At 42.8% G+C, this 21,929-nt stretch overlaps 1 protein-coding gene and 1 pseudogene across 9 annotated transcripts in view; both read left to right on the top strand.

Moving 5' to 3' along the window:
• Positions 1-21,929, top strand: part of ADCY2 (adenylate cyclase 2) — a 283,437-nt gene that overhangs the window by 236,391 nt on the left and 25,117 nt on the right. For all 9 annotated transcript variants that reach the window (XM_036309124.1, XM_036309130.1, XM_036309126.1 and 6 more), the window contains exons 16-18: positions 117-254; positions 6,365-6,484; positions 11,819-11,988. In XM_036309124.1, the coding sequence (XP_036165017.1) occupies positions 117-254; positions 6,365-6,484; positions 11,819-11,988 (428 nt within the window). The remainder of the gene's footprint in view (positions 1-116; positions 255-6,364; positions 6,485-11,818; positions 11,989-21,929) is intronic.
• On the top strand, positions 19,790-20,644 carry LOC118656983 (annotated as a pseudogene).

Here is a 21,929-nt window from a genome sequence, read left to right as displayed (position 1 = left end):
TTGTCTACTCTTGGAAGAATATTGGTGCATCTTGTGGTTTTAAATATCATTAATAAACTTGAGAGAATACATAAAATAGCAATGCTTTTTCTTTATTTCTTTCTCTCTCTTCCTAGCAATGCAGCAAAAAGGCATCTGCCTCTCTCCTGTGGCTTTTAAAGTCATCAGGCATCATCGCGAACCGCCCCTGGCCACGGATCTCCCTCACGGTCATCACCACGGCCATCATTTTAACCATGGCCGTGTTCAACATGGTGAGTCATAGCTCCTACCAGGCAGGGACTGCTTTGCTTCCAGGGCTTGTCTTGGTGGGATTTTCAAACCTTGCTTGTAGCTGCTTTGGCAGCACCAATCACTGCCTATTAAGTTCAACATCCAACCACAGCAACAGCAGCCTCTGTAGGAAAAAGGATGCTCTCTGTTAGAGCCACAGAGAGAAGGGCTTCTCCCAGCAGTTCCCAACTTCTTGCTCTGTGGGGCTCTCGGGTATGGAAATGACACTAAATGTCAGCAGATAATCACTGAGGAGTAACAGAACCATCAAATTAAGGAAAGTGCAGTGGCTGAGGCGTCGTGCTCTGGAGTTTAAAAGGACTAATTTCAAACATCAGCTCCCACCTTATCAGCTGTGTGATTTTGGAGAGTTTTCTTAAAGTTCCACGGGTTGCATTTCCATTTTTCAAAAATGAGAACTGACACTTCACTGCCAAGGTGGTTGTAGGGTACATGAGCTGATGTTTCTACCACACTTAGGATGGTACCAGGCATTTAGTAAATATTTAACCAATGGTGGCTCTTACTATAGTGATATAATCATGACTGCTATATTCTTAAAATAGGCAGGTGGGTAATCAGTGCACGTTGAGACACATCCTTATCATTATCCTGACGTCACCATCATTAACCATAAAGCATAATGTATTTCAAATGTTGGATGCTTTGCTAGTTATTGGAACTGCAGGGTCTTGTGAGGTACAGTCCTCGCCTTTCAGAAGCATAAAATCCGGTTGAGAAGATAGAGTTTATGTATTACACGATAAGACATAGTTTTCATAAATGAGACAGCATTCATTCAACCAAAAATATTCATTGAGCATAAATATGTGCCTGATACATTGCTAGATGCTCAGCAGCCAAAGAGAGTTCTCTGCATTCCAGACATTCATAGTGGAGCCTAGGAGACGGGCAGCAGGTAAACCAGCTGTAAAGAGTCTGAGGGCCACAGAGGTGTGTAAAGAGGAGACAAGGGGAAGGGACAGCAGGGCCTGCTGGACTGAATTATAAAGGATGGGTAGAAGGAGTTTGTGAGATGGTGCATGAGAGGTGAGAAGGAGGGAAGACATTTGCCATCTAGGACTAGAAATAGGGCAGCCATTTGTATTAAGAAGTAGTAGAATATAAAGCTGAAGAAATAGATAAGGATCTTGAAGGTTGACTTGGGCTCAATTCTCAACATTATACTACAGAGCCAATAGCTTCTCCTGACACACACCTGGAGATCTCAATGAGGGTGATGCTAACTGGAAGCCAGATGGACTGGGGTGCCAGCCACAAGGTCAGAATAGCCTCTTCATGTGCTTCGAAGTTGATCTTAAGGACACCTGCAAAGGGGGTGTCAGAGAGACGCCATAGCTCGCCCTCTTCTGCCTACTTCCAGTGCTATCAGGAGGTGGGTGTATGGATTCCTACGTGTTCAGATTCCTGTATTTTCTCCACATGGTCAACTATAGGACAGGCATGCTAGCTCTCCACACCTCACCTGACCATATGCCCCCCAACTCTGTCTGGGAGCTCCCCTGAGAAAGGACATGAGGTCCAGACCTAATGTGGGCCTCCCCAGTCACGGGTTAGTGATAGGTGTGACTTCTGCCCCCTGCATAGTCTTGGAGATCAGCCCATGGAAGAGGCTTTGCCCCTGTAGGCAGTTAGAACTAATGGTGCCTGTGAGGAGAGGGCTCAGCAGTCAAGCCCACACAGCCTCAGTTTCCCCCACGACCTCCTGGCCCTTGATCTTTGTTCCTATGTGGATTTTCTTGATGTGTCAAGTTCACCTTGGGAACTCCACCATCCTGGGAACTCCTCTATAAAATAAGTGAGTGGCACTAAGCTCTTCTCCCCTCCTCCTGAACATACACAGCAGCTGAGGCCTATCTTCCTACTGCAGGCATCATGAGACTTCCCCCAAGGGTTGGGGCCTTGTCTTCTAGGTCTCAGGCATACCTGGACCATAACATCATTTATTTCCAACAAGAGCTTGATCCAAACTGACTGGCAGACAACTGGAAAACTGTGCCATGTCGGGACCTCCAGTAATTCCCTCTAGAACTACCCTGCTTTAGCGGGACTTTAAAATGCAAGGACCTAAGTAGTCAGACAACCTGAGGCATGTGCTTATGAGGAGCCCAGACCTACAGGCTTTCTGTGAGAGGACCCAAGGGGATTGAGATGGTGGCTCCAGAGCTGTCCTCAGAGCACTGGGTGGGGAACGTGAGATGAGGGACTCAAGACTGAGACAAGAGGTATTTCCTAGAGCCTGTCTGCTTATGTATTAGTAGCCATTAGGATACTTAAGCTTTATGCACAGACAACGTTATGGTTATTGCAAGGGTGTGAAAGCATCGCAGGGAAGGAAGAACAGAAAGGCCGAGGGCAGGGAGGAGTGAGAGCCTATAGAAACATGAGTGTGTTTCCTAAAACGTCCTCATGCTCCACTTGGTAGCATGCAAGTGGGCATTAGCCCCGCTGCTCCCAGTTCCAGGAGAGCGACCAACGAGCTCCAAGGGGAGTTTTGGAAATAAAACTGCAGGAGACAGCTGGGTCAGAATTACTAGTAAACTCCACCAGGAGGGACTGGGACAGAACACTACGACCACAGGGCCCACTAGCTAGAGGTCTCAGTAATTCTAACAGACACATGGTGTTCACTCTGCAAGGGGTGATTGCCACAATCCCCTTATCATTCAGCATTCTTATCCCCCAAGAGTGTGTTCGCTCACCTGGGCGGGCACAGAGCCCATAAAACACACTTCCTGAGAGTTGACCTTCTCCATTGGCTGCCCATACAAGTTATGAGAACAAGACCTTTAACATACCATCACACACCTAGAAAAGTGCCTCCCATGTAAGGGGGGCTACTTAATAGTTACTGAATAAAAGAATGAGTGAATGAACAGGTAAGCACACAACCCTTCCAGAAAGCAACCATTTATTTTGGTAAAACCCAGTTTGACCTTATAAAATCAAGATAGATCACCTAATTTTTTGATGACAGAATCTACGTGGGAAACAAATCAGTTTTAGAAGCTAATTGTATTTCACAAAGGATAAGTAGTAATGATTGACAGGCAGTTCAGTCAATGTCTAAATGTTTGATGAGCTGAGCATTTGGGAGATCGGTTTCACAGTAACTATGATCCCTTTGGAGAGAAGAGATACATCTTCAGTACCAGAAATATGTCTTCCAGAGCCACTTTTTCCTCACAAAGAAAGGAACTTATTGCCAAGTGAGATAGAGAAGTTTTTAGAAGACATGCTAAAACTATGTTGGATGATGTGTGAGAGAGAACGGAAATAAGGTTTTGCTACCCATACTGAGCTCCCTTCTGTGGCAGCCCAAGCTGTGGGGCGAGGAATAAACAAGAGTACTTTTTCTCTGCCCAGTGGAGAGGGAAAGGAAGTCAGAACCACCCAAGCAGGTGCTGTCCCCATCCATGCAGGAGAAACAGCATTTTCCTTGATACCTGGGGCCCTGAAATGGGTGGTTCTTCTCCATCTGAGCTCCTCATATATTTATTTCAAAGAATCATCATAAAACACTATGAAAGCAGACATTTGGTACAGAAAGGAACTAATTTTTCTCTTACTAGAGAATAACTATGGAGCTTACTGATCACAGAAGGGGAGGAGTTTGTTCGTACGAGGGCTGGCTTTCGTCACAGCTGCAGATTTATAGGGAATGTTGTCCAGCTACACGGATCCGCGCCTTCTTGAATTAGGACTACACGAAGCAGACGCAGGGTCCTGTCCCCAGCCACACTGTAAGGTGATGTGACTACTCTGGGTCATGCTCGTCGCCCAGTGGTGCTGATGCAGATTCAGACACTGGCCAATCGGAACTGAGCATGAGTGAGGTGACATGCAAAGGAAGTGGGCTCCCAGGTCACTCACTCATATCCGGGGACATGGCACCTGCATTTTAACAGCACTTAGGGGGTCGTTAGGAACGGTGTCTCAGAGGGGCTGGCTTTTAAAATCTCAACACACAGTGATATAAATGACAAAACACCCAGGTCAGTTGTATTGAAAATGAACTGTGAGGTGTTAACAGGATATTTTAAACACCTGATACTCATCTATGTAACACCATACACCCCAATAAAAAGTGGAGGAAACAGTTATCCAGATTTTTATCAAATACAGAGTTTCATCAAACTGCCAGTGACCTGTGTGTTTTGTTCCATTTTAGTTCCAGCTGGCTTAACCTGTATGAGAAGCTCAAATCCTCTGCCATTTTTTTCTGACATTTTGACAGTGTCATCCTGTGACTTCCCACGTCATTTTGCAATCTCTTCTGAGAAACTTCCCAGAGAATGCAATCAATAACAGCTTTATGAACCACCTAGCCCAGGATTAGCCTTAGTCAACTGGTAGTCTAACCAGACTTCTAATTCCAACCAAATGACAAGCAAAGCACAATGATGTCATCAGGCATAAAACAATATTACATTGCATGTTCATAATTTAATATTGCTTGGAAAACATAATTCTGAGAGGTTTTAAATTTTCTGAAAATTGTAAAATTTGGAAGTGAAGGTAAAAATATGTAGTGTTCATAGGCCCTTTATTAGGACATCTTGTCCAGGATGAAGATATTATTTTCCTAATGATGACAAAGTTTGATGAATGTTAAAATTGATCTAGAGAGGAGTTCCTCAAATAATTATGATTACTAGAAATTCATTCTGTGGAGAACATTGTGGTAGTTTAACCTGGAATGGAGAGAAACGTGGGATTAATAACAATTGAGGATTTGCCTAGCTATATGTAGGATGACATGAGTTTGTTATTTTAAAGTGACTAAGAAGACAGACTGGGGAAATTGACTCAAAATTGCAGTGTGATGTCATATAGACACAATGAAGAGTTTCTTGATTTGGGGGTAGTTAATAAATACTAGAGAGAGCGTGTGCAAAAGGGGCTTAATGGAGCATTGTTAGGTATAGTGATTGAAGTTCTCTATTGAATTTCTCTATTGGTTTTCAAATTTAAACCATCATGTTTATGGTAGAGCCTCCTTGAAAGACTGCGTTTTCACAGGATGTATTTCTACCCATTGTACAGCAAGAATTTATTTTCTCCTCTATAGAGTGATATAATCAAGATATTTTTGTTAATAATTTCAAGATCCCAGGTCCTTGAGACTAGTAACCTACAAGCTAAACTACCTCCTTCTATTTTTTATTTTTTTTATTCTTTGGTATTTAAATAAATTTTATTTGGGATCTGTCAAATATAAATTTGTAACATTTTGAAGCCCAATGTTTACCTTTGCTGTTCAAACTTTTTTTCTGTCATAAGTTTTCCCAAAGAATTAGAACATTTGTAGTTCAACGCTGGGTTGTGACATTTTTGACAAATTCTTTGGTAGTAAATAAAGAAATCTACAACATTTGAGTTTTCAAATCAGCATTTTGATTTTACCAAATGATATCATGGGTAGAAACACTGTATCTAGTATCATTTTCTCAGAATTATCTTTAAAAAGAAAATAGGATCCTTTTTCCAACAGTGCTAAGACTATGCATCCTCTGAATTTTAATCCCCTGTAACCCTGAGCTGCCAAGCATTCACAAGTAATAGATAAGATGTTGATACCAGTTATTGCATTTTGCTCATAAAATTAATTTTTTTTCTTAAATCAAAAACTCATAAACTCCGTTGACTCATTTAATGTTTGAAGCAAGATGGTGAAGAGGCTGCAAACACATTCCAAAGGCTTTCATTTCAGGACAGGGAGCTGGGTGTCTGTATGCGTGGTGATGTCACCTCAAATGTAATTCTACCTGAGACAGTTTTAATATAATATTTAACAGAGGTGCTTGTGTGTTCTTTAACATCAATCCTGCAGTTCTATACTTCACTATTAAGTGCATAGCACAACAATGAATAGTCACTTATTTATTCCGTAGAAATTCTCACAGTTTGAAAAGCGGATGGAGCTACTGGCATCTGAAGCATGGGTGCTGGTTGCCCACATAGTCCTGCTGACTGCGGGTGACACACAGGCACCAATAAACAGCACCGCCTACTAACCCTCCCATCTCCTTTGCACTAATTCATTGAAAAACAAACATTTTCTTTGCAGTTTTTCCTGAGTGACCCAGAAGAAACAGTCCCTCCAACTACCAATACATCAAACACAAGTCTTTCTGCCTCAAATAATCAGGCAGCGATTCTGCGTGCGCAAAGCTTGTTTTTTCTTCCGGTAAGAGCATTTTCCTCGTTAGTATGGCTTTTATTGTTTTCCTGGGTGGCTTTTATTGTTTTTCACCTGTGTGATGATATGGCCTCCAATTTCCCACCTGTACTGGACTTCACTTTTCTTCTCTGGTGTCAGTACCTGAGTAGATCCTGACCACTTAAGAACCACCAGCCTTTCTTTTTTATCTTTTTTTTTCTTTTCTCTTCTTTTCTTTCCTTTGGAATATATCTTCATTGATTTCAGAGAGGAAGGGAGAGGGAGAGAGAGATAGAAACATCAATGATGAGAGAGAACCATTTATCGGCTGCCTCCTGCAGGCCCCACACTGGGGTAGAGCCCACAACCCTTGCATGTGCCCTTGACCGGAATCAAACCCGGGACCCTTCAGTCCACAGGCCGACACTATCTACTGAGCAAAACCGGCTAGGGCCCACCAGCCTTTCTTAAGAGAAGTCCTGGCTGGCTGGCACCGTCAGGCACAAAAGCAAAGTCCCAATGTCATTCTGCCACTCTCACAGGTGACTCTTGGCTTTATTCTCTAAACTGGTGCATTTCATGGTATGGATCCCAGTATTTGGCATTCAATTACATGTCACTGAATTCCTGGGTTCCTTGCTCACAGATTTTGTGAATTGTTCCAGTAAATTCGTGTTGGCTCCCGGATGCTGTGATCACAGGACCACATCTCCTCTCTCTGCCTCTACTGCAATACCGTCCAGTGATTATAGCCTCAGATAATCCTTACAAACTGACTCATTTTAAGCAATGTCCAAAAAGGCTTAGATTGGAATTTTAAAACTGACTAACACGTCAGTGTTTTAAGTAAGAAGAGGTGAATCAGTTATTTACGGCTTAATAGGTCTTACCCATGAATTGTTTGGGGGGGGAGGGGGGGAAGTCTTCTGATACTCTCCTTTTCATTTTATGAATAATCATCTGAAAGTAGTATAAATTATTAACAGTTACTTTCTGTGTTGAGGGTGCTGAATGAACTAGTTTGGAGACTGAAATTGGTCATTTAATATGTGCACTTTTAAAATGTCCTGCCAATTTTTAAAACTCCACTAGCAATGGCAGTAAAGGCGATTTACTTGCCTCATTCCCTTTTCGCTGATTTGTTCTGTTGACATTTGGCTTGGATACTTTTTGCCATTTCAGTTTTCTGGGAAGCTCACTGCTCTGCGTACAGAGAGTAGGGGTGTCTGGTGTTCTTTTGAGGCCAGGGCTGTTACAGAGGCAAGGTGACCAGGGTCCCTAGGAATGTCCCTGTGGGCTTGGGAAGAGAGGATAGCATAAGCTTTGTTCCTTATCCAAAGGGTCCTGGCCTTCGTTTTAGGCATTAAACCCCCATGAGGATTAGACACCATCTTTTCTATATTAGTTATGTGACTAGTGCGAGATGGGTCTCATGATGACTTATTGGCTGTGTCCTCACTGGGCATCCTTGAATGGATGGCATTAGTACACATGGTCCATAGGACAGTGGAGGGAGAGTGACTCCAAGCTGTCTTCATGTGACATTCACAGGGCACTTTAAGTTTAACATTTTAAAGATGCATTTTCATAGGAAAGGAAAGCATAGCCAGCAAAGCACTTTTTTAAATCTCTCCATCCAATATTTTTGGGTAGAATGACTCACCATGCTTGGCACCGCAAACGGCAATTGGGTGATCATTCTGAATTTCATTTAGGTAAGTCTGTATGATATCTTATTTTCAAAAGAAGAAAATCATTAGAAACCCAAGATGGGGAACGGTAATATTTACTCAACCTTAAAAGATCCTGAAAAAATACACAATAGGCTCTTTAAAATCTAGGCCCCAATTAGTCAACAGGCCACTATTGTTCCAACAGCAAGTCCTCAAGAAGAGGTTTATGGTGAGCTTCGCCCAGGAAGCCCTGCGTGCTCATGGGCTGACTGTATAGAAACTGCTTTATTAACTCACAACTTTAGGTGTTCCAGGGGAGCCGGGAAACACCCCATCTTCCCCCTTAAAATATTTTTAGAAATATTAGGAAAGCCATTTTGTGGAAAGGCACAAAGTGTGCCTTATTCCTCTCAAACCCCATCTTCCTTGATATCTGAGGCTGACAAAGGATGGGGAGAGTCCGCTTCATGTTGTGGGTGGTACAAAGTGATATAACCTCTTAGTGGTAATTTAATAGTTCTCGAAAAGCACAACACAGACATACTTTTTATTCTGCAGTACTAATTCTGGAAATTAATTATAAAGATGCACAGACTTAGCTACAAAGCATTCATTCAAAGTAAAAGAAAGAAAGCAACCTGAAAGATAAAATAAATGTATTTAAGTAAATTGTTATTTAGTTACATCCAGCCATTACAAAAGATGTTGAAAAATATTTAATGACACAGAAATATATATTTATGATGCTATTAATTGAAAAGTATCATTTAAAAACAACCAAAACAGTATAAACCCAATTTTATAAAATAATTGTACCAATAATAAGTAGAAAAAAGGCTGGAAAGATATAGACAAAATCATTAATAGGCTCAAGTTGGATGTTGGGGATAATAGGAGACCCTTATTTTTATATGTGTGCTTTGTATATTTCCTAATTTTTAACATCAGATGTATAATTGCTGTAGCAGAAAAAAAGCTGGTTTTTAAATACCCAACGAAATCATTCATCAAGGATCTTTGCCATGTCGGCACTCTGTGCTTTACCAGGCATTTATAGCATTTCACTGGGAAAATATCCTTGAGGTAGATATTATTGGAATTTCCATTTTCCAGGTGAGGGAACTGAGGCCAAAGGCGCCTTAAGTAGGAGCCCAAGATGCCAGTGGCTGTTCCCTAGGTATTAAAATGCAAGTTAATGTCATTGATTAACTATATTAAAAGTGCTTATAACTATATAATCTTAGTTAACTTAATATCAACTAATATTTTTATTTACTTTATGAAATAACCAAAAACTCATAGACACAGACAACAGTATGGTGGTTGCCAGAAGGAAGAGAGTTGTAGCAGGGTAGTAAAGGATAAAATATTAACTAGTATTAATAAATTATATTATTCAGTAATTAAAATATTAATGATTGCTAATTTAAATATTAACAAACAACAATACAACTATTAACTAATAGTAATATCTTTTTTTATAAACAAATCCTCAGATGAGGACTTTTATTTTATTTTTTTAAATGTATTTCTTTATTGGTTTCAGAGAGGAAGGGAGAAGGAGAGAAAGATAAAAACATCAATGATGAGAAAGAATCATTGATCGGCTGCCTCCTGCACACCCCCCACTGGGGATCGAGCCCACAACCCAGGCATGTGCCCTTGAGCCAGAATCGAACCTGGGACCCTTCAGTCCGCAGGCTGACGCTCTATCCACTGAGCCAAGCTGGCTAGGGCGCTAATAGTAATATTAACTGTACCCAGACTCTATAAAAATAAAGTTATTAAAATAGACCCTAGCAGCAGTCAGCTCACGAGCTACAGCGAGAACCCTGGCCACCCGGCGCCTCCCTGGCCGGCTGCCTAATGCAATAGTGATGGCTGATATTCAGGCCTCCCACCTGGCCTGCCAGAGCCATTGCCCCTCATTCGCACACCTTTTCTGTGGCTAGATTCAGGGTCCCAACTTACCTTTCATTAACTCCCAGCATACCTTGTGCTTGGCCTTCAAGAGTTCTAGAAAGGTGTTTTAAAAGAAAATGGACCCAGAGCCTCCTTTCCATTTACATATGTATTTTCGTAGCCATCCCCAAAATGTGAAAGCTTTTTAAAAGCCTAAAAATTAATTTTAAAATATGAAACCATAGGCAGGTTTGCATAGGTATTTGCAAGCTTTTATCTCAAATTAGGGGTGCTCCAGAAAACCTTTACAATCCTATCTGCACCCAAAAAAATACCCATGCACACATTGATGCACATGTTCATATAAGTGGCTCCTTCTTCTGCTTGTCATGCCATTAGGCAGAACTGGTCGATCACTTTCATTCTGATAATGGTTTTCAACCTAATTTTCTCAGCCGAATCCTTTTGAAAACCAAACCTTACAGAGAGCCCCAGTTTATCATCCTAACAGCAGAATCGGTACAGAGAAGGAAACATGGGGTGACCATGACCCCTGCAGCTCATTTTCAACTTTCCTTTCATCCCCAAGAGCAGGACTGATGAGCATTGAGTATCAGTAGCCTCCAGACAGCTCACTTGGATGACCTCAGCTGGGGAAATAAAAGCAAGAGCTAGAATGACAACAATAAGCAGATTATACATGGCTCTGTTCCCGTAATGAAACTGGGGTGGAGTAGCTTACAAAGTGGGCTGTTTTATACAGACAGGGTTTATCAGACATCAGTCAGATCTGTGTGTTATTAAAGTTACTAACTTTTCTAGTGCTGTGTCTGTTCCGAGAATGCTAATATAGTAGCAAAACTGCTTGTTCATAAAAACACCATATTAACAAAAAATAAAACAAGGCTTTGTGAGAATGACAACTGTTTCCAGGACTCTGAGCTCCAAGCTTTACTTGTTCTTCTCAGTGACCTGCAAGGAGGACACGATTACCCCCATTTCACAGATGACGACACTGTGCCACAGGCAGGCGAGGTCACTGACCTCACCTGAGTCAGCTGATGAGTGAGGCAGGATGGAATCCGGGGGTGTCCTGACTCAGCAATGTCCACTGTGGTCAGTAGTGAGACAGTGCTAACAGGCTGGCCTGAGCTGCTTCCAGTGGACTAAACGGGTGGCAGGTGCCCGCTTCTCCCTCCCACTTGGTTCTTCCTGTTTTTTCCAGTGCCTGTCTGCTTCCGGGATATTCATGGCTCACCCTGGTCAAAGATTTCAGTTTTAAAAATCCTTTCTGTTTTAAATAGTCCTTCTGACAAACAATGTCTCTTTTAATAAAATATCTACACTTTCTTATCCTTTTAACAGAACTACCAGTAACAACTTATATCCAATTAAAGAATTGAAAGGCCAGCAAAGAGTCTACATATTAAAATTTTTAAAAAGATCTGTTCATTTTTTTTTTCACTTTCAAGAAAATGACACTGGCTTATAATTATATGTCTTCCGTATAGATTTTTAAAGAATTATGTCTGTTTGGCAATATGCCTGATTATTTTTATTAAACATGCTAAGCTGGGTCAGCAAGCCATGTAATGAGTAATCCTTTTCCAAATCAAATGTGCGCAGGCATTGACCACCGCATCAAAGAGGAGAAAAAGGCATTTGCTTTCCCATGAGATTTGTAAGATGACCAGTGAGCTTGGTGGTGGTCCCCAATCCTAATCCTTATTTCAGCATTTCTCAAACGAGATTCTAAGTGTTGATTCAACGTATTTTCCTGTCCCAGTACTTTATATACAGCTGCATTCTGGGGCTGATATCCTGCTCGGTTTTCCTGCGGGTGAACTACGAGTTGAAGATGTTGATCATGCTGGCGGCGTTGGTGGGCTACAACATCATCTTTCTCCACACTCACGCCCATGTCCTGGACGACTACAGCCAGGTCTTATTTGAGAGGTAACCAGCTTCCTCCTTTTTCTCCTTCCTTTAGTGTGGGATGTCACTAATGTGAGTGTGTTGAGTAAATGCAAATTAACAATAACATTGTAATTGGAACTCATTGTGTGAGAGTTTCTTTGAAGCGATGGTTCAGAAGGGTGATGTGTGGTTTTTATTATACATTACACAGAATATGTATTATCATAAAAAGAAGGTATGAAGTGGTGTAGAGATGATTTTGTTATAATCTGTACTATATTACTCTATTGATAAGAATAAGCTAGGGTTTCTCACCCTCAGCATTATTGATATTTTTCTGAATAATATCAATAGTGTACGGTTGGGTGTGACTGAATAATTTTCTGATGAGGGGGCAGTCCTGTGCATTGTGGGATATTTAGCAGCATTCCTGGCCTCTTCCCACTAGACTCCAGACACAATCCCCTCCCCCAAAGCCATGAAATCCAAAAATGCCTCCCGACATATGTACCCTGCAAGGCAAAATGCGCCCCCCTCCCCAGTCCAGAACAACTGAATCAACACACATAAAAATACTGGAATCTAAGTGGATACATTCACAAGTTACAGTGCTACATTCCTAAAATACCCTGGTATGGAGGGAGTACTCCTACCACTGTGTCGATTTTCTGTTCTATGAAGAAATTGACTTTCAAGGAAAGATATGACTTTACTCTCCCAGCCTTAGGACTGGATGCTGAGAGAATGGTCCTCTCACGGACACTCAGTCAGGTTTATTCAAGGTTTCCTGTGACCAAATTACTTCCATAAGCTTATAATGAATATTTATTCCCTGCTTGAAAAACAATGTTTTAATCATTATGATAACCTCCCTCTCACATTTTAATAGCAAGACAATGTTTTATAGCAAGTGTTCGGTTTATTTCTGGACCCACCAGACTTCACGTGTCTTCTATGAGCAGGCTGCATAATCCTCCATAATATCTCTATGTTCCTTTTAATATAAAGTAAATGCCTTAAGTATTTGCATGGATTTGTTGCTCCAGAAAGATGGTAGTTGCTGACAGTGCATGGCCATGTACGTCTTCGGAGGCCCAGAGCCAGGGACACTGTGTGAACCTTTCGTGCTGATAAGAATGCTTTCAGAAACACAACCGCACAGCATTCTCTTCACCTAATTTAATTTTCATCATCCTCCACACCATGAAATCCAAATAATCTGTAATCAAGCTCAGGGTAGTGGAGTTGCAAAAAATGTATAATTGTATTAAGGAAATTTTTATGATTCCTTAGCCAAGATGAGAATGAAATCAGAAGTTAATTTTCCAATAAATTCTCAAAAGCACCCAGCAAACATGCTTCAATATTTCTGTACTGTATCCAGAAAGCCTGTATTGAATCCCTAAGTAAATGCGGCATTACTGATTTTTATGCGCAGCTGACGACGCTACTAAATTCCCTTTATTAAATTTAAAGCTCCTGAATGCGCGACACAGCCGAGGCAGAGGAAGAAATTAGATTAGCAGGTTTCTGATGGGAGAGATTTCCGTGTGGGGTCTGAGAGAGACACCACCGGCCGCAGTGGAGCAGGGCTCGGGCTGAAGGAGAGTAGCTTGTACCCTCAGCTTTTACCCCCTTTGGTTTACTTCAAGCTCCTTTGTGTCTGCTACTTGGTTCTGTCTTTCTACTAGCCTTAAAGCTAGGGAGGGAGGAGAAGCCCAGGGGCCTGCCTTCTCTCCCAACAGTAAGCCCGCATCCTCTCCCGGAGGGATGCACCTGTCTCCCTCTTCCTAATCTTGACCTCAAGGTTCTGCCACCTTTAGACCCGATTCCTGAAGGAGCTGCCACAGCACTCCCAGAGCATCCCTCTGCCAAAAGATAAATCTTGCTGACATAACATCAAATTTTCTATAATGTCAGCTTAAAACTAACCCCATCTGAGAAACTCCTAAGGGGGCAAGTTTAGAATTCCCTCCTGGTCTCTCAGCCTCTGTGTGTGTTTGATACAACCCTTCGATTCATGCCAGAGCCCAGATCCACCCATCCCAATGTTTTCTTTCTCTGCTGAGATTCCAGAGATCCCCCATCAAATGACTGATAAAGTTGCCTCATCCTTTGGTTTGTTGATGCTGACACAACCCCTTCAGATAGGAAACTAGGACTAGGATCCTGACATGGATTGGTGCCTTGAGAGTAGATATCCCAAGTCCCAAGCCACAGGTGCCCTTCAAGGAGGCAGCTGGCTTAAGGAGGGCCAGGCAGCACCTCCTTTAATGACCGAGGGAGTGTGTGTCATTGAAGTCACATCTTGGTCCTTTTCCTCTTCTGGCCTGTTTCTGGTCACCGCATCTCTGCCCCCAACACACGCTTTTCATTCCTGCTGTCCTGGTCTTCTTTCTGGGACAGGTGCTTGCGTGTGTGGCAGTCACTGTCCTTGCTGCCCACCTCGGCCTCTGAGCTGGCTCCTCATTGACATTGAGTGTTCCCAGGAGGCCTACTGCGAGCTTTGGGCTTTCACCCCTGGGTGTGCCTGAGGACTGAGCCACACTCCCATCCCAAAAGGTTAGGGAGTATCCCCCGTGGACAAATCTGTTGCCTTTGATGTCTGCCCATCCCTTTTCTATGGTACTTACACTGAAAAGTTTAATAGAAACTCTTGATTCAAGGAAAGAGCAGATCTGAACCAGGTACCACTGTGGTGTCCACAGTGCCTGAAAGTGAGCCTGGCACCTTGTAAATGGGTGCTCAGTGAGTATCTACTGAATGAATGAATAAAAACAGGCTGTGCTCCTGAATATACTGGCTCTAATGACACGTTCACCTCACCTGCTTCCCCGGAGGAAGAGGCTCCTTGGAGATGTGTCTTTCCAGGATCGGCATCCGTTTTGTTTATACCTTAAATGTCAAGAGAAAATACGGGAGGGCATCTCTGTTCATAAGGCAGTGCGCAGCCATCGTCTCAGTACACACTTTGGATAGTGTTGTTGTCCTGTACGTGAGTTCACCGTGGCCCACGTTTCAGAGGGCTTTTTCAGACCAAATTTGACATGGGTAATGGACAAGCCAACAACATGGGCAGTTTTTGCCAGCAGGGCTAGCAAAGAAAACAGAGGTATGCACTACAAAGTATGCAAGTATGCAACTCCAGATCAATGAAAAATTCAGAAAGTGACATCAAACATATTCTTACAGATTCATGAGTGTGGAAAGTCAACTTTTCAGGAGAAAAAAAAGAAGACTACTTTGAGAGAGTATGACATTAAAAATTCGAAATCTTGCCATTCACGACAACATGAATAGACCTAGAGCATATTACGCTAAGTGAAATAAGCCAGAAAGAGAAAGACAAATACCATATGATTTCAGTTATATGTGGAATCTAAAAAATATAAAACAAATGAACAAGCAAAACCAAACAGAAACAGACCCACAGATAAAGAAAACAAGCCGATGGTTGCCAAAGGGACGGCAGGGGAGAGGAGAGGACTGAAAAGGAAAAATAAATAAATAAGCAAAAAAAATGCAAAGTATGGAATGAACATGACAAAAATAGTTTCAACTCTAATGTAGTAGTTTAATGGAATTTAATAGTTTTAACTCATTTTGCCTTAATGACTTGACAGCAAAATAGTAATTGCAGATTCTTTTTTTTTTCTTGGTAAAGGAATACAAACCTCTAAACTATGTTTTAACAGCTTTGATGTGCATTTCAGGTATTGATGATCAGGCATATAAAAATTTGAAAGCTAAATCTAGAGTGGAGGCCAGCAGCGTCTCAGCACTTAACATTGCCTGCCGTTCTGTGATTCTGCTACGTCACCGCAGAAGTTTCTGGTATTTAGAAGGGCCAGAACGAGATGTATCTTAATTCTTTGGCATTGACAACACTCCTCCATCTTGTCTGTGAGGACAAGATATTTTACTGTATCGATCGATAAGGATTCTGGTTCCTGTCCATGACACTGCCTCCCTCAGCCCTCAGCCCTCAGCCCTCAGCCAGGGCCTTCGAGGACACTGAGTGCTCTTCTTGGTGATGGATGGTGATGACCATTGATATTGCTGGAAGCTGTTTTTGTGTCAGAGACACTTCCCATGACAAATGCTTCTTACAGCATCTGCAAGACAGTGTCCGGTTTTTCTTGGAAGCTTTTTCCTTGCAGAACTGAAAAATCTCAAGGGATGGATGTTACCATTTCGTATCGACCCAGAAATGTGCCATTAAATTCAAAGAGGTGTCAGGCATGGAGAACAGAGGGGATGACCAGGAGCCTGGTAGACTAACCAGCTCTGTTTAAGCACTTAAGTTAATGTTGAAATAATATTATTTTCAAATTTTCTATATCAGTTTCTCTTCCCCTTTTGAGTTCCTCATAAAATAGATACTTTGTGGACAGCATATAAATAAAGTATATAAATCAGCAGCAGCCATACTGGTGCCCAGCATCATTCAGAGGCTCTGGATTGTTGCTGGTAGAAATGTCTACATGATTTTAACTTCCAGATCAGCAACAGCTTGGTATCAAGGGTAGTGATGCAGATGCTCAGGCAGACATATACCGCTGAGAGCTGTGAGTTAGGCACCTTCGATGTGGAATTGCTCTTCTTTCCCTGTGTCTAATGGAAAACCCAACAGCTAGAATTCAAGATATTGTGACATATTTTGACAGTGCCCTGACTTGGGTCAACTGGTGATGAGCCCACTGAGAGTCTGGAGGAAGAACTGCCGAATTAACCACTCAGGAGACAGAACAGGGAGCAGGGCAGACTCCCTCTGCGGTAGACAGTCTGGGCGTATTCCAGAGCACCTGAAATTTCCTTGAAGTCTTCTCTTTTGAATTAAAACTGTATTTCAAATTTGCATTCCAACTCATAATATGTCCAAGTTAATGTTGAAATAATATTATCTTCAAATTTCCTATCTCAGTTTCTCTTCCCCTTTCGAGTTCCCCCACCCTGTGCCATCTCCAGAAAGCAAGGATCACACACATCTCCCTGTGACTGGCAGTGGGGCTGGAGGTAGGTAATCTGAGATGCCTAATTTAACAAAAAAGCAAGTCATCCTAGGACAACTCAAGCTTTCTTTTCTTCTCCAGAAAGCAGCCATCAGTGAGCAATTTCGTTGTCTAACCTAAAACAGAAAATGTCCTGTGATTTGGACCCACCTGCAGGAAGATACTCAATTCTGGGCTGTTTTGTTTGATTTTAGAATGAGGGGAGGAAGAAGATTTCCCAGAGCCTGTGCCCACAGACTGTACAGAATTCATACTTCTTATCACCAACTCTCCCATCGGTGGTGCTGCAGCTGTGCACATCCCTTACCGTGTTAGTCTGTTTCAGCCCCTGCATGTTCCGCTGGGCAAGTTTGAACACCACTCTGAAAAGGCATGAGGCTTTGAGCTGTCTGTCTTTGGATGACACTGGGCCATCGTCTCCGGAATCTTGCACAGGATCTCGGCGAATCTGTGTCCAGCCAGGGGGAGGAAGATTGTCTGGGAATGAAACCCCTTAGGTTTCAAACCAGTGTGATTATTTGTCCGCTCATTCATTTGTTTCTACAACACACTTGTATTGAGCATTCTCCATATGCCCGCCCCAATTCCTGGAGTTGGAGCACACAGAGATGGATAACATATAGTCTCTGTTGTCAAGAAGGTCACACAAACCTGCTATAAGAAAACCATGGTTCGGCAGAAGGCCAAAAGGAGGTTGCCCAGGAGTCGTGGTTACGTTTGTACAGCACACCTAGGGAATGAGTGGCATGCAGGCTGGGAGCTACCTCAGGTAGCCCAGAGTTGACTGCAATATTGGAAAGACTTTGAAGAGCCATGGAGATTGAAAAGCACAGCATCATGGCAGAATAAGATATCTCTCATTTCTGCCCTCCCCCGCTCCCCACCTTAATAATAATAATTTGAAATCTGTCCACAGACAAAAGTACCTTTGTGAGAGTTGTGGGGTCCAGCAACGATACCAAGGGATCTGGGTGGAGTCTCACCCACCTGTGCATCAGGTAATGTCATATAGACCTTGGTCCTGGCTGTGGGCCCTGCAGTGGCCCAGGCACCTGCTCCAGCCCCTCTCAGCCATGATCTGGGAGGCCAGGAAAACACTCTCAGCCAGTCACCAGTGGATTAGAGAGCCTTAGGAAAGCCCAGGTTTCCAGAGGAAAGTCCCAGCACATTATGGGAAGAAAAATTAGAATTTGAATGCTTTGAAGTAGGCAATAAGAACAGTTTGACTCTACCCCCAGCGCCCCTCCCCCATGATGGCACAGCTTAGGCTCAAGAGACCTCCCCTCACCCATGGTCCTGAAGGGGAAACAAGAGCCTGTAAGTGAGCACAAAGCTTCCCCAGCTGTGCAGGGCACTACAAGAAGCCCCTGTCCTCTTGACCCACCCTGAATACTACATCGGGAGCTGTATGACTGGGGGTCAGGTAGAGGCTGGAAGAGTGGCAGATGGGACTCTCCATGGCATTAAAGGGATTCCACTAACTGCACTGAGACCTCCGTCAAGCAGCCTGCCCACCATCCATGGGGAACACTTTGCCCGCAGATCCCCCACCTGGCCCACGGGTACCTCCACTGTTCCCTGTGCCTCCCCCACCTCCCACCCCTGCTCTGTGGCCAGCTCCCTGTGTACATTCCCTATGGCAGCAAAGAGAGTGAGCTTTGGCAGACAGCTAGTGAGCACACACAGAAAGCTATTCCAAATATGGGGACATGAACCTTAGTAGGTTTTGTTGGGAAATCTAAAGGGAGGCAGTCAGCACTTGACCCGATGCATTGTAGAATGGAGAGGAGGAATACAAGCTTAAGAATTCTGCCACTAGAGCAGCCGTGGGCAAACTACGACCCATGGGCCAGATCCGGCCCGTTTGAAATGAATAAAACTAAAAAAAAATAAAAAAATAAAAGACCGTACCCTTTTATGTAATGATGTTTACTTTGAATTTATATTAGTTCACACAAACACTCCATCCATGCTTTTTTTCTGGCCCTCCGGTCCAGTTTAAGAACCCATTGTGGCCCTTGAGTCAAAAAGTTTGCCCACCCCTGCACTAGAGGGACCAAGAAGCATGGAGCATTTTTTCATTGAAGACTTAACAAATGGTCAACATGTACATGAAAAGATGCTCAACCTCTCTAATCAGGGAGATCAAAACCACAATGAGCCCTAGCTGGTTTGGCTCAGTGGGTAGAGCATCAGCCTGCAGACTAAAGGGTCCCAGGTTCAATTCCAGTCAAGGGCACATACCCAGGTTGCATACCCAGTCCCCAGAAGGGGGCATGCAGGAGGCAACCAATCAATGATTTTTCTCTCTCAGCATTGATGTTTCTCTCTCTCCCTCTCTGAAATCAATAAAAATATATCTTAAAAAAACACAATGAGATATCACCTCACACCTGTTAGAATGGCTATTAGCAAAAAGACAAGCAACAACAAGTGCTGACAAGGGAGTGGAGAAAAGGGAACCCTGTACACTGTTGTTTCAGCCACTATGGAAAACAGTATGAAAGTCCCTCGAAAAAAATAAAAACAGAACTGCCATATGATCCAGTAATCCCACTACTGGTATACTAGTATAGCTACAGAAGTTGAAATCAGGATCTCAAAGAGATATCTTCACTCCCATGTTCATTGCAGCTTATTCACAGTAGCCATGACATGGAAATGACCTAAGTCTGTCAATGTATGAATAGGTAAAGGACATGTCAGATATATAAACATGTGTCACACTTTTACTTCAGTTTATCAACTATTACCAAAATAACAGATAACTAGATTTCTTGAGATGCTTTTTTTATTTAAAAATAGAGGCTCGCTCTTTTCCGGCTGGAACCATGGAGGGTGCAGAAGAGAAGATGAAGAAGGTTCCTGCTGTGCCAGAAATGGTCAAGAAAAAGCGAAGGAATTTCGCAGAACTGAAGATCAAGCGCCTGAGAAAGAAGTTTGCCCAAAAGATGCTTCGAAAGCAAGAAGGAAGCTCATCTATGAACAAGCTAAGCACTATCACAAGGAATACAGGCTGATGTACAGAACTGAGCTTTGAATGACCAGGATGGCAAGAAAAGCTGGCAACTTCTCTGTACCTGCTAAACCCAAATGGCATTTGTCATCAGGATCAAAGGTATCAATGGTGTGAGCCCAAAGGTCCAAAAGGTGCTGCATCTTCTTTGCCTTTGCCAGATCTTCAGTGGCACCTTTGTTAAGCTCAACAAGGCTTCCATGAACATGCTGAGGACTATGGAATCATATATTGCATGGGGTTACCCAAACCTAAAGTCAGTAAACGAATTGATCTACAAGCGTGGTTATGGCACAATCAACAAAAAATGAACTGCCCTGACAGATAACTCATTGATTGCTTGATCTCTTGGTAATTATGGCATCACCTACATGGAAGATCTGATTCATGAGATCTATATTGTTGGAAAGCGCTTCAAAGAAGTAACAACTTCCTGTGGCCCTTCAAGTTATCTTCTCCAGGAGCTGGGGTGAAGAGAAATACCACCCACTTTGTAGAAGGTGGAGATGCTGGGAACAGGGAAGACCAGATCAATAGGCTTATTAGGAGAACTAAGGTATCTACCATGGTTATTTTTGTAATCTGGTCAGTTAATAAACTGAGTCCTTTAAAATTGAAAAAAAAAATTAAAAATAGAGGCTCATTTCACCAAGAAAAAATATTTTAAGGATTATATTTGTGTCCATATGCCTGTACTGCTTTCTCTCAGAGAATGAAAATGTCATTTTTACCTCACCAGAACTGTTTGCCTGTAGGTTAGAAACTGGTTCGCCAAGTAATCTCTCCATATCTGCCACCCAGTTTGTTAGGTTTCTTTGTTCTTTTGGACTCTCAAAACTTGAGGGCCAGAATGAGTACCCCATGAACAGCCTCAGGGTGAGGGCCAACTGCAAATTAGTGTGTGGCTACCAGCGTACTTGGATATCTACATCTCCAGAGTCCAATTTTGAGCTATTAAAGAAAACATATTTGGTCACATTTTGACTGGAACTGTCATCAAGTCAAAAATCATAGAGTTAGAAGCTTTCTCAATTATATCAGCCCTGTCTCCCCTACTGTATAACTCAGTGATAGCACAACCCTCACACATGAAAGTCTGAAATGGACCTTATCCTTAAAACTCAAAGCAGGGAGAGAGAGAGAGAAAGAGGCCTCATACCCAACTAGCTGTCATTTTTATATAAATGTCTAACATAATTGTTATGGGTAGAACTGTGTCCCCCAAAAGAAGACCTGCTGAAGTCCTAACCCCCCACACCTCACAACATGAATCTACTTGGATCAGGGTTATTGCAGACGTGATTAGTTAAGATGAGGTCCTACTGGAGCAGGGTGGGTGCTAATCCAACATGGTTGGTGTCCTTATAAGAAGATGGCCATGTGAAGAAGGAGACACACTGGGAGGACACCTGTGATGATGAAGACAGAGATTGGGGAGGAGTGAACCAAGGAGCGCCAGAGAGTGGTGGCCAACCACCCGAAGCCAGGACGAGGCAAGAAGGATTTCTCAGCAAGTGTCAGAGGGAGCATCACCCTGCCAGCACCTGGGTTTCAGACTTCTGGCCTCCAGGACTGTGAGACAATAAATTCCTATTGTGTTAAGCCACCCAGTGCGTGGTACTATGTTTCGGCAGCCCTGTGAAACTAATACAGTGATCCACACAGTTGACTAGACTCTGCCAGGAGGACATCCTACCCTTTTATTCCATCTCTTCCAATGCTCCCTCCACATTACACATTCCTTTTCCTTCCCGCCTTCCCCACATATACACAAAGAGCAAGGTAACCAGGAATGGATCTATGGATGGAGAAGTTCATCATTCAAACTACAGGAGCCCTGGCAGCATGCATCCCTGAGAGGCCCCCATGGGAGAGAAGGGCTCCGGTGGGAGTAGGCAACTCTTTTTTGGCTGGATGAATAAAAGAAGTTTTAAAGACATCTAAATGAAACT

The sequence above is a fragment of the Myotis myotis genome, unplaced genomic scaffold (genome assembly GCF_014108235.1).
Source record: "Myotis myotis isolate mMyoMyo1 unplaced genomic scaffold, mMyoMyo1.p scaffold_m19_p_5, whole genome shotgun sequence".
Classification (NCBI taxonomy): Eukaryota; Metazoa; Chordata; class Mammalia; order Chiroptera; family Vespertilionidae; genus Myotis; species Myotis myotis.
The sequence above is the reverse complement of the archived record's forward strand: the minus strand, read 5'-3'. Positions and strand labels throughout refer to the sequence as shown.